The following is a 12,628-nucleotide window of genomic DNA, read 5'->3' on the forward strand; positions in this document are numbered from 1 at the left end:
TTGGAAGATCTGTCCAGTGGTGAGAGAGGTGTGTTGAAGTCTCCCATGATTATTGTATGGTGGTCTATTAGACTCTTGAACTTGAGAAGAGTTTGCTTGATGAACATAGCTGCACCATTGTTTGGGGCATATATATTTATGATTGTTATGTCTTGTTGGTGTATGGTTCCCTTGAGCAGTATGCAGTGTCCCTCTTTATCCCTTTTGATTAACTTTGGCTTGAAATCTATTTTATTAGATATGAGTATGGACACTCCTGCTTGTTTCCGCAGTCCATATGAGTGGTATGATTTTTCCCAACCTTTCACCTTCAGTCTATGTATATCTTTTCCTATCAAATGCGTCTCCTGTAGGCAGCATATTGTTGGGTCTTGTTTTGTGATCCATTCAACTAGCCTGTGTTTCTTAATTGGTGAGTTTAAGCCATTAACATTTAGGGTTATTATTGAGATATGGTTTGTTCTTCCAGCCATATTTGTTTATTAATGTTACTAAACCTGATTTGTTTTCCTCTTTGATTACTTTCCCCCTTTACTGTCCTACCTTCCACTGTTGGTTTTCATTGTTATTTTCCATTTCCTCTTCCTGTAATGTTTGCCAAGGATTTTTTGAAGAGATGGTTTTCTAGCTGCGAATTCTTTTAACTTTGTTTATCATGGAAGGTTTTAATTTCATCTTCCATCCTGAAGCTTAATTTCGCCGGATACACGATTCTTGGTTGGAACCCATTTTCTTTCAGTGTTTGAAATATGTTATTCCAGGATCTTCTAGCTTTCAGAGTCTGTGTTGAGAGATCAGCTGTTATCCTGATTGGTTTACCCCTAAATGTAATCTGCTTCCTTTCTCTTGTATCTTTTAAAATTCTCTCCTTATTCTGTATGTTGGGCATCTTCATTATAATGTGTCTAGGTGTGGATCTCTTATGATTTTGCACATTCGGCATCCTATAGGCTTCTAGGATTTGGGATTCTGTCTCATTCTTCAAGTCTGGGAAGTTTTCTCTTATTATTTCATTGAATAGATTGTTTATTCCTTTGGTTTGGAGCTCTGTGCCTTCCTGTATCCCAATGACTCTTAAGTTTGGTCTCTTTATGTTGTCCCATATTTCTTGAATGTTCTGTTCATGGTTTCTTAGCAGTCTTGCTGAGCTGTCTATGTTCTTTTCAAGTTGAAATACTTTGTCTTCATTGTCTGATGTTCTATCTTCTAAGTGATCTACTCTGCTGGTAGTATTCTCAGTTGAGTTTTTAAGTTGGTTTATTGCTTCCTGCATTTCTAGGATTTCTATTTATTTGTTTTTTATTACCTCTATCTCCCTGTGTAATTGATCTTTTACTTCCTGGATTTGTTTATGTAGTTCCTTGTCAAAGTGATCTTTCTGATTTTGCTGTCTCATGTCTTCCTTGAGACTCCAGATCATCTGAAGCATGTATATCCTGAACTCTTTTTCTGACATTCCATCTGTTGCAGCTATTACCTCTTCTAAAGTTGAGTTGACCTGCATTGCTTGTGGTCCTTTCTTTCCTTGTCTTTTCATACTGCTCGCGTTTCTTTCTGCTTGGTGAAACTGTTGTGTTTTTGAAATTTTCCCCCTATTTATTTATATTGCTCTTGTACAGTTGGAAAATCTCCCTTGCAGGGCGGGTAGTGGCTGTGTTCCTCCTCTAATTAGGGTGATCTGTCTACCACTCTGGTCGGTCGCAGGTCTGCCCACCCTGCGGGCGCGGGTGGCAGCTCTGCTCTGCCCGCACTCCAATTGTGGTGATGTAACTACCACGCCCTCAGGTCATTGGTCCTGATCCGGATGTGGGCGGCGGCTCTGCTCGGCCCCTACTCCAATTGGTGTGATGTGTCTACCACGCTGGCAGGCCTCTAGGCCTGTTCCGCCGGTGGGTCGCAGGTCAGCCTACCTTGCGGGCTCGGGTGGCAGTTCTGCTCAGCCCCCCACTCCCAATGGGGGTACCTGACTGCCTCTCCAACGGGTCGCTGGGCGCTGGGCCTTTTCCGGACACAGGCGGCGGCTCTGCTCCACCCCCACTCCAACCTGTGTGATGTGACTGCCTCGGTGCTACATGTCCACCATGCTGGCAGGCTACCGGGCCTGTCCTGCCAGTAGATCGCAGGTCTGCCTACCTTGCAGGCTCAGACGGCTGCTCTGCACAGCCCCTACTCCAAATGGGGTGACTTGGCTACCACGCCATCGGGTCGCTGGTCCTGTTCTAGGCGTGGGTGGCTACTCTCTTCGGCCCCAGCTGCAGTTGGGGTGTCGTGATACCACGCCAGCGGGTCACTTGTCCTGCTCTTGGCGCAGGCGGCAGCTCCACTCTGCCCCCCTGGCCCCCACAGCACCCAGCAGGACCCGGACCGAGAAGCAGTCACCGCAGGTTCCCCAACCCTGGGCCAAAGCAGCTTCGGGAGCCAGAACCCGGCCTCTCTGATCCCGGCTCACGCTCCGCTAGGAGCAGGCTCCAAGGAGCGACCCCCGCGGGTTCCCCTGCCCCAGGCCAAAGCAACTCCGGGAGCCAGAGCCCGGCCGCTCCAAGCTCTCCGAGCTCGGTGCACGCTCCGCTGGGAGCAGGCTCAAAGACGCAGTCCCCGCGGGCTCCCCAGCCCCGGGCCAAAACTGTTCCGGGAGTCAGAACCCAGCCGCCCCGAGCTCAGCGCACGCTCCACTTGGAGCTGGCCTCAACACGCAGTCTCCGCAGGTTCCCCAGCCCTGGGCCAAAGCAGCTGCGGGAACCAGAATCCGGCCGCTCAGAGCCCGGCGCACGCCTTTCCAGGAGCAAGCCCCTAGGAGTATTCTCCACTGGTTCTCTAGCCCCGAGCCTGAGCGATCTGTCTGCGAGACGCAGGCAAATACCAGCCTGAAATCACCTGTTCCGTAGCTGAATGAGCGGAGATCAGTAGAAAACAGGGATGATTACATCAGCTCTCCAAGATGGCGGCTGCTGTCCTCCTCCGTGGTCCGACCGGTGTCGAGAACCGAACTGGACCGCTTCTCTCCTCTGTCTCAAAGCCGGAACTCAGCACTAAGCACGGCCATTGCACCACTGGCAGGAGCCCCCAGAATCCGCATCGCTGCACCCCTGCTCCGGCACCTCGCCGCTTCCCAGCGCGCGCCGCAGACTCCAGCTGCGGGGCGCAACCCTCCGTGCGGAGAAATCGCCCGCGTCCGAGCCCCCGCAGCCGAACCTCGCGGATGGAAATCCGTCCACTAGATTCTGGAGCACCTCAATTTCACTGGAAATTCCCAACAAGATAGCCTTCAGCTGTTTCACCTCATCTTTCTCCCGCACAGTGACACGGCGCACTGGGATGATGCACTCCCTTCGCCGCCATCTTCCTCCCCCAGTCTCAACATGATTTAATCCACAGTCGGTCTATGACAATGTCCATACTTTGCATACTATCTCCTCAACACTAGACCATATACAGATGGAAATATACCAAAAAAAAAAAAAAAAGAAACAAGGAAACGTACATCATTGCGTAGATCATAAGCGTGTTTTGCATGGAGAATCTCTGGAGTGTCCCAGACGTAGCAACCGATTCCTTTCAGCCAGGTGAGATCATCCTTGTACACAATCTGGAGGGTTTCAGCCAATGCAGGGTATCAGGAAAAAAAAAAAAAGTGAACATAATATCAACACTAAGAAACATGCAAACCTGGACCCAGATGACTTTGGGGAATAAAAACCAAAAGATATTAGTTATGCAGTGAGGCTAAGGATGCCACAGAAACACCCACACAGAAAGCCCTTCCTCCAGGTGTTGCTCCGAACCCAGCCAGACCCATGGATACATAGGAAAGGCTGAAGCAAACACTTAGCTAAGTCTGCGTCTCCTCAGGTTGGGTGAGTGGGGGTGAAACAGGGGCCCCAACTAGGCAGTGGGCTTACATCACTGATCTGATCTGTGACTTTCCTGACGTGACTGTTGACTTGCAAGTCGGGGTGGCAAATCCATTCATGGAGGTGCAGGCGGTAATCGATCTCACTGACTTTCTTCTGAGAATCCTTGGCAGTAACCATCTCCACCATGTCAGGTATGGTGTGGATTTTCATCTTGTTCTTTTCATAAACTGATCTGTACAGGCGCTGTGAAGTTAAAGTTACATGCTCATTATACAGGACAATTGTGACAAGCCATCATGGAATATATGCCTTGCTCCTGTACCAGAGAAGTCAGGGCAGCCAGCTCACAGCAAGATGTAGGAACAGGGTGAGTGCAGTAATTTTTGGACACTTTTCACAAATTAATACTACAAAAAATTTTTTAAAGCAACAAAGGCTGAGATAATGTTTAGCTTCTGTATATATTAAAAGTCAGTGCCCCTTGCATGGTTCAATGGAAAATGTTCTGATAGATAATACATAGCTATTTTTCTTGGCTTGAAGTAAGACTTCAGGAGTTACTTACATCAATATTAAACTTGCCAACCCGGAGGCACCGCGCTGTGTTGGGATCATCTTCAACACTTTTTGGTAAAGTATAAAGAGCTTTGAATTTTTCATACTCTTCTCGGTACTTGATCTATAGAAAAAAAAATAGAAGGGGTGAAATTGTTAAAGAGAGTAATGGATTTATTTTGTTAAAAAAATGATATTTAATGGGAAGGACCTGGTCCCAAGATCTGGCTAACTTGGGGACATCATTCCCCTGAACTTATTTCCTTGTCTTTATAGAGATATATAGGGACCAATGCCTACCACAGGGTCATTGTGAGGCTTTTATCAGGCTGTATCTGAAAGTACTCTTACATTTCAGAGCACTATAAAATTTTAGTTATTATGTTTGCTTTCATTTCTTGTGGTGCTGGGGATTGAACCCAGGGCCTCAAGAGTGCTAGGCAAACACTCTTCCACTGAGCTATATTCCCAGCCCCTCATTGTTTTCAAAACATATATACCAATGGAGGCTTTGCTGCCACTATAACCAATTCATTTTTTAAAAAAATATTTATTCTTAAATCTTTTAGGTAGACACAATATCTTTCTTTTACATTCATGTGGTGCTGAGGATCGAACCTAGTGCCTTATGCATGCTAGGTGAGCACTCTACCACTGAGCCACCACCCCAACCCCTAACCAATTCATTTTTAAGATTACATGACTTTTAGTCTATTACTACATTTTTATTGTTTTGTAGTGCTGAGAATCAAATGCATGGCTTTAACCCCATGCTAGGCAAGTGCTCTACCACTGAGCTGTACCCCCAGCCCCAAATTATGTGATTTTTAAATAATCTCTTTTGTGATAATGGCTTTTTTTCTTACTATTTTAAATAAAAGATTAAAACTCTGCTCAGGAATTCCTGTCTGTCTATCTATCTGTCTTGTAGTGCTAGGGACCACAGGGCTTTGAGCATGTTAGGCAAGCACTCTACCACTAAGCTACATCCCTCTCTTTGTTTTTAATAACTGAAAAACTCAATGCTTAGGGGAGAGAATTAAATTTCAGTTTCTACAAGGTTTTCAAAAACACAGTGCAAACAGCTGAGGGAAAACGTTCAGCTCTTATGCTGTGTTACCTATGAATTAATGTTCCATAATCATGTGAATTAGGTGTTAGAGCAGAGATGAAGATCCAAACTCCTAGCACATGGTAATAAAATAAAAACTCTCTTAGAACCCAGAGACCCAATTCTCAGTGGAAAAAGGGAGTTGGGAGAATTTGTTTCAGAATTCCAACTAAGCCCTTCATTGACTGGAGACCAACCAAAATGTCCACCAGAATTTTCCAGAACATTCCAGTTTCTTCTAATGTATTCCTCAGCTATAAAGAAGATAGTATTCAAAAGAACTCTTTTTTTTTCTTAAAACTTCTTTTTAATAAACTGAGGTTGGAATCCATTTTTAATTTCCCTGTGCCCACCATGTTCCAAAAACAATTGGCCAAGAATCCTGCCTCTGTTACTGTTTTCATGACTAAAGGATAAAGCCTCCACTGGCCTTTGTAAATCCTATCTATAAAACTCCTCTTTTCAAGTGAAAAGTCTGCCCCTCTGGCATGGTCTATTCTGTTTATTTGGTGATGGTATGATACCCAGTTATCATAATCATATTTTTGCCCCCAAATGTACATTATTCAATTGACAAAGCTTATTTGGGGGGGCGGTTATGAGGAATTGAACTCAGGGGCACTCAACCACTGAGCCATATCCCCAGTCCTATTTTATTTTATAGAGAGACAGGGTCTCACTGAGTTGCTTAGTTTTTGCTGAGGCTGGCTTTGAACTCTCCATCCTCCTGTTTCAGCCTCCCAAGCCCCTGGGATTATAGGCATGTGCCACCAAGCTCTGCTAAAAGTCTATTTTATATGGTCTATTATATCTTCTTCTCTCCTCACTTCTGGCTAAAACAGAGACTTCCCATCCATGTCCTCTGCAGACAAGCAGCCTAAAAAAAAGGTCACTTCTGCATTCTTGCTGGTGTTTGTGATCCTTCCTGGACCACAGGACCTTAGAGGAGTTGGTGAGTGCAGACTCTGGAATTATTTGCTGTGGAGGTGCCTGAATACTTCTGGGCAACCTCTGAACCTGTCTGAAGGATTCTCAATGTGGGGAGCAGGATAGGGGGGGTGTGTGTGGCTGTCACGTTTGTACTCAACTTACACGGCTGGCCAGGTGCTTCTGGTTCTTGGCGTGTGTCAGAGACAGGGTGCTGGTTGGCAGGATGTAGCTGGTGGCTTTCACTTTATCCCAGGCTTCCTTGTACAGGTTCTGGAGGGGTTACAAATCTTGTGACTATGGGACAGTGCATTCTGGTCAGCCCCTCAAGAGCAGGTTTTCCTCATTTCTGGCCTTCTCAGAAATTCCTTGCCAACCCTGAGGACTTCTCTCCAAATTGAGGTTTATTTAATTATACAGATAAGAATCTTATGAGACAAAGTGGGAATTTGAAGATCCAGAAGAAAACCCGGAAAACCCTTTGGGGGGATAGGATACTTATCCCCACTTATTCTCCTATTATCTTTGAAAAGGAAAGGGTGACTCATATATAAGAGGAAAGAATCCCAACTCACACTGCTGTAAAGACTCTTCAGGTTCTTGGTTCTGTCATAATCCACTGTTTCTAGAACTGTGGTGTATTTGTCCTTAATTTGATGATAATTTTCTTTATATTTCACCTGCAAAGAAAGAATTGCTTATTCACTTCTACTGTCAGGGAAACGTGTAAAGACAAGAAATGCCTTGTCCTTGGAAGAAGAAGAAGGAAGACGTACCTCGCTGGCATTGATGCCACTTTGGAGAGCAGTCACGTAAAGTGGAGTATCTGTGACCAGGTTGTAGTTTTGTAGATTTTGTTTACCTGCTGCTGTGTATTGGAGCTGTAAAGAAAAACAGAAGTCACCCATAATGATAAGACACCCATCTGTCATCACCTTTAGTTGTCTGTGCCAACTTGGATGTGACTTGACTTAGTTTTGGGTTTCTGCTTTAATCCTAAGAAACAGGTTATTGCACTGTAGTTCGTCAGACCTTATATGGCAACCCAAAAGAAAAAAAAAATCTCCCTTGATCAAAGGTGGGGGTCTGGATGTTTACCAGTGACTCTTCTTCATTTGGTTGCTTTCTGCATGCTCATTCTCCACCCTGATAGCAGCCACACGATTTCAACCATCTGTTGCACCTGCCCTATCAGAGCTCAACCATATGCTAGAAAATGTTCCAGAATTTATTTTTCCCTTTAACATATATCTCCCTGTGGTCAAACTATGCTTTTGCTTCCCACTTTCTAAAAGTTAACCTGGCCAAGGTACAGATGCTTCAGAATAGCTCAAGATGTAGAACCTCTCAGATAACTTTCTGTTGTAAATTTGCATAGATTTTAACTCTAGGAGAAACCCATACCAAAAAGGTCCAGCACCAAGTAGAACACCAGAGATATTTAGTTAGGAGCAAGGGAAGGGGAGGCTTGATTCTCTTAGATCATACACAGTTCCAGAAGCTTCTCCAACAGAGCATAGACACAGCCTGGCCAGTAGCCCACTGATACCACCATGGTTTCCAATGGCCTGTGGACAGCCAGTGCTTCTAGGAAGATTAGCTTACCTGACTTTGGAGGTCATATGATTTCTTGGCATGGAGGATCTGAGGTGTATCCCAAACATAGCAACCAATGCCTTTTAGCCAATTCAAGTCATCTTTATATACATTCTGCAAGAAAAAACAATGAAATGTGACAGGTGTTTTGAATTTACAATTGAGCATACTGATAATTTCCTATTGGCCCTTGGCTATGCTTAGTGGAGACTGGGTAGGCCTCTTGCCAGCTGGAAGGTTTTTAATGTTCTGGTCTATAAAACCTAGGGGCAGCAGCACCTAAGCCTTAGTCTAGTCTTGAACAGATTAACTATTTAACCTAGGTGTCCTAAGGCTCAAAGGGATTCTCACACTAAGAGGTGGTATTATTCATGCCACTCAGTTTAAAGTTGCTGGGTCGATAAGCACAGGGGTAATTGTGTTAACAAAGGATGGGTGAAGCCTTTAACTAAGTTAAGATGCAGAGAGGACATCATACATCACTTAAGATCTCCTGGGCGTTTCGGGCACGAATGACATTGGGTTCTTCCGGAAGAGACGTCCACTGGTGGAAGTAGTGTCGATACTCCAGGTCACTCAGGATGTACTGACACCTTTTAGCCAGCACGTGATTCATCATGTCATTAGGAATATGAACATTGGCTTTTGTGTCCTCATAATCTCTTCTGTAATTCAGCTAAAGAATAATATTTTTAAAGACAAAAAATTAGAAAATAAAATGAAAACTGAAATGATTCAGATCAATCTCGTTAGAGTCTTATTTCCAATACACCTCTAGAATCGATTAATGTTTAAAAGGTGATCTTTTATTATTTTCTTCTCCTTTTTAAGTTTCCTATCCTTCTACAGTGCAAGGTCAATAGAGACCCTGTTGCTTTTTCTTTTTCCCCATGCAGAGCCCTCCACGTGTATTTTGTAGTGGAGGAGGGAAGGGGAGGGAGGAAGATCATAGTCCTCAGGAAGAGATGGGAAGTTCCAAGAAAGATCCCACTACTCCACCCCCAGTTCATCCTGAGCCACAGGGCGGCTATAAACAGGCAGACACAGGGCTTACCGCACTCCTCATCTGCTGGAAATCCAGACAGTGAACCACACCAGGGAACTCACTGATGTGTTTTCCAGCCAGGTAGTGACCTTTCTGCTTCTCATACGTCTCTTTGTATTTCAGCTGTGAAGCAGATTCACCGTTGAGAATCAGAGGAGTTTTCTAACCAGTCCCTTTTGTCCCCTCAACAAAGATCCCCAAACCCAATTACAGGCAAAGGTCATACTGACCTCACTGTTCACCAGGTCAGCATGCTTGGCTCCAACAATGGGAATATAGCGCTCATCCAGGGTATAGCCATACGCCTTGGTTCCCTCCCATGCCCCCTTATATAGAATCTAGAACAAAGAAACATGTGTCAATAAAATCTTGCATTTAACTACTTTCAGATTCCACTAAAACAATTGGTAAACTTAAGGTAAAACATTAATGTTCAAAGCAAGGCTTAAATTTTAATTTTTAGCCATTAGTGTGCCTACCTGGAACACGGCAATCGTTTGATTTATTGCAGATTAGATCTATAGCTTCTGAGGCACTTTATAATAGAGTTGATTATATTTAAAGTTCCATATAAAGTGATGAGAAATTGCCAAAGAATAAATCACCAAAGACTGCTTCCTACCGGGGTGCATGTACGTACACACACACACACACACACACACACACACACACATATACACCACACATACACCACCCACACACACGCCTCCTCCTTTAAATTAGCTGAACTGAATTTTGGAGGGCAAGTCCTCTGTTAGCTGGAAATACTGTATGACTGCTGTAGAAAGACAAGCCTTTCCTGCTTTTTCTCTTGGTAGTTGCTCTGTCGTATGTGCTCCTGGAGCCCTTATAGCACTTGTCACATTATTATTGATCTAGTTATGTCTGTTCCTCTCCCTTGTGTGAGCTCATGAAGGCCTCATCTTATTGAGCTCATCACAGAAGCTCAGAAACTACCAGCCAAATACATGCTCTTCGCTTTGAATATGATGCTACTCCTAACAGAAAAGATGAAATGCAATGAAAACAGTAGGTCACCCTACCATTTCAGCTCTTCATAAAATCAGCTAAGAATATAAATACTGACAAGAACCTATAAATCAGGAACTGAGTAGTTATAACATAAAGTAGGACTTACGGTACTGTAGAGCTTTCCCATGTCTTTGGAGTGGGAGATATACGGTGTATCTGGAGAAAATATATACTTGCCCTTGGCTTTATTAAATGTTTCTTTATATTTTATCTAAGAAGAGAAAATAAAACCTTTTGATTACTATACATGTATACTTAAATTTTTATAGGATCTATCTAGCAACATAATAATCAATCTACATTTAGACATTAAGTTTCAGACATCTCCCTAAAGATTGTCTTATAATTTACCCCTCTTCCAATTTTTTACAAGCAACTATCTAGAGTTAAACCAAATCCACTCAACGATAGACAATCACCTCCTCTGACTATGTATTTCAGTACATCCAGAGCAAACTTACATCACTTTGATTGACTGAATTAATCTTGGCCAAAACAATCTCTGGAGGATCCACCACACTTGTGAAGTTGGGATAGTTGTCAAGAGCATCTTTCTTATATTTTATCTGCAAAGCAATAGATATGATGAAAACAGATCTACGGCCACAGGGCACCTACCCCTACAAGACAGGTCAGGAGCACAGGTATCAGGTTCAAAAGGGAATGAGCTTTGCATACCTGATTCACCATTTCTTGGTTCCTTGTCACTCTCACATGTTCCACAGAATCCAAGGGGATCCAGCCAATGCCACGGAGCCACTCTAGGTCAGCTTTGTAGACATTCTGAGAGTAGGAAGAGAGATGATGGAAGACACATGACTCACACAGGAGTACAGACAGAAGATTCTAAACAGGTTTTGCTTTCTTTCTTTCTTTTTTTTTGTTTTAGAAAGATTTCTCTCTCATGACTTTTATCTCCTTCATTAATATTGGTTTCAATGGAGCAACATTTCTTAAGTCTGTGACTGTGCATGAAGCACTATGCATGGTGCTTTAAGATATAAGGTTAAGTGCTTGAAAGGAAGCCCACATGAGTGCTCTTCTAGGTGCAGGGGGCAATATTTTCAGCGGTGGCCATGAAAAAAGGTTTACCAGGAAGGAGGCACTCTCAGATTGACTTGGTGCATTTAGTTATGCAAAGGTATATAGGGTATTGAGACTAAATGAAGGAAACTACACAAGTAAATGCTCATGTTTTTGTAGGGAAGGAGTAGGCATCTCTCCCAGTCTCATCAAGCTTATCTCTTCAACCACCATCACCTCTCCCCACTCCCTGCTCCTGGATCCTCCTAGACCACCCCATGCCAGATGAGGAGGTGCTGCTACTCTGATTAAAGTTTCACCATAGTCATTCTGGGGCAGTAACCAGTGAGGAGGGATGTTCAAGTTCAGCATCTATGCTTCAGGCAGGTTTGACTTCCTGTCTATGTTCTGGTAATGATGAGAAGACTCAGGTAGGATTAGTGACTCTGTATACCAGAGCAAGTAAACTTTATGTATCAGCTTCTGCTCCTCAGCTACCTATGCCTGGGGGCAGGGAGCCATCTTAATTCAGGCTTTGGTGCAAGGTGGACTGCCAGATTCTCTGCTCCAAGCTTTCCCAAAGCTCTCTGTGAGGAATGCTGGGCCTTTGTGCAGCTTAAACAATAATTCGTCTCTTTTACTTTGACTCTTTACAAGGAACTCTTCATAAAGGCCTCAAGGAACTTGGCAAAGCAGGAATGAGGCATTCCTAGGTCCTTGTCTATATGATCACCTACTATTGTCAAACCTCAACTCAATCTCCTTTCTCACCCAGGTCAATTACTATTTTAAATTAATGATAATTCTCCATGAGAATATAAATAAGGAGTTGGGTGATGGCAGACAGGGTAGAAGAGCAGATTTTTAAAATAATTGAAAGCTATTCGGAAATGTAGTCAATAGGCAAAGCTATCAATCAGCTACTGCTCCTGATCTTTCTCTACTTCATATCTAGCCTCGATTCCTTTCTGGGAACAAATGAAATATTTATGATTTAAAGCTTCAAAGACAGGTGGTTGTGAAATGCTGCTTATCATTCTCAGAGTGTACTATACATTTCTAGATAAAGAAGAAACAAAAATCACTTACATCACTCTGTAGGTCATAGGCCTTCCTTGCCTGAATAACATCATTTTGGTCAGGATGACATATCCATTGGTGCAGGTAATTACGGTAATCAATATCACTGACAAGGTTCTGCCCCTGCTTGGCGGCTAAGACTGACACCATGTCAGCAGGTATATTGATTTTGGCTTTTGTTTTGTGATAGTCCTCTTTGTAGAGTCTGTCATTCTGAATCTGGCCTGCATGCTCAAACCAAACCAGTTTAGGATCATCTCTCATGGTTGGAACACCAACGTAGTGACCTCTTTGCTTTATGTGTTCAGCTTTGTATTTCAGCTGTTGGGAAGAAGAATAGAGATCCCGTCAGTGCTGATAAGTACACAAGGCAGAGGGAGCCTGACTATCTTCTAAGGAACATTT

The 12,628-nt window shown here is 43.6% G+C and overlaps 1 protein-coding gene across 28 annotated transcripts in view; it reads right to left on the reverse strand.

Moving 5' to 3' along the window:
- The window catches only part of NEB (nebulin), a 215,778-nt gene that overhangs the window by 66,908 nt on the left and 136,242 nt on the right, over positions 1 to 12,628 (reverse strand). For all 28 annotated transcript variants that reach the window (XM_081262451.1, XM_081262441.1, XM_081262444.1 and 25 more), the window contains 14 exons: positions 12,233 to 12,544; positions 10,799 to 10,903; positions 10,582 to 10,686; positions 10,227 to 10,331; positions 9,319 to 9,426; positions 9,098 to 9,211; positions 8,522 to 8,719; positions 8,053 to 8,157; positions 7,224 to 7,328; positions 7,023 to 7,127; positions 6,613 to 6,720; positions 4,420 to 4,533; positions 3,900 to 4,097; positions 3,482 to 3,586 (listed from right to left, as the gene is read on the reverse strand). In XM_081262451.1, the coding sequence (XP_081118577.1) occupies positions 3,482 to 3,586; positions 3,900 to 4,097; positions 4,420 to 4,533; positions 6,613 to 6,720; positions 7,023 to 7,127; positions 7,224 to 7,328; positions 8,053 to 8,157; positions 8,522 to 8,719; positions 9,098 to 9,211; positions 9,319 to 9,426; positions 10,227 to 10,331; positions 10,582 to 10,686; positions 10,799 to 10,903; positions 12,233 to 12,544 (1,887 nt within the window). The remainder of the gene's footprint in view (positions 1 to 3,481; positions 3,587 to 3,899; positions 4,098 to 4,419; positions 4,534 to 6,612; positions 6,721 to 7,022; positions 7,128 to 7,223; positions 7,329 to 8,052; positions 8,158 to 8,521; positions 8,720 to 9,097; positions 9,212 to 9,318; positions 9,427 to 10,226; positions 10,332 to 10,581; positions 10,687 to 10,798; positions 10,904 to 12,232; positions 12,545 to 12,628) is intronic.

Source organism: Spermophilus citellus, assembly GCF_964194105.1.
Source record: "Spermophilus citellus genome assembly, chromosome: 11".
NCBI classification, from domain to species: domain Eukaryota; kingdom Metazoa; phylum Chordata; class Mammalia; order Rodentia; family Sciuridae; genus Spermophilus; species Spermophilus citellus.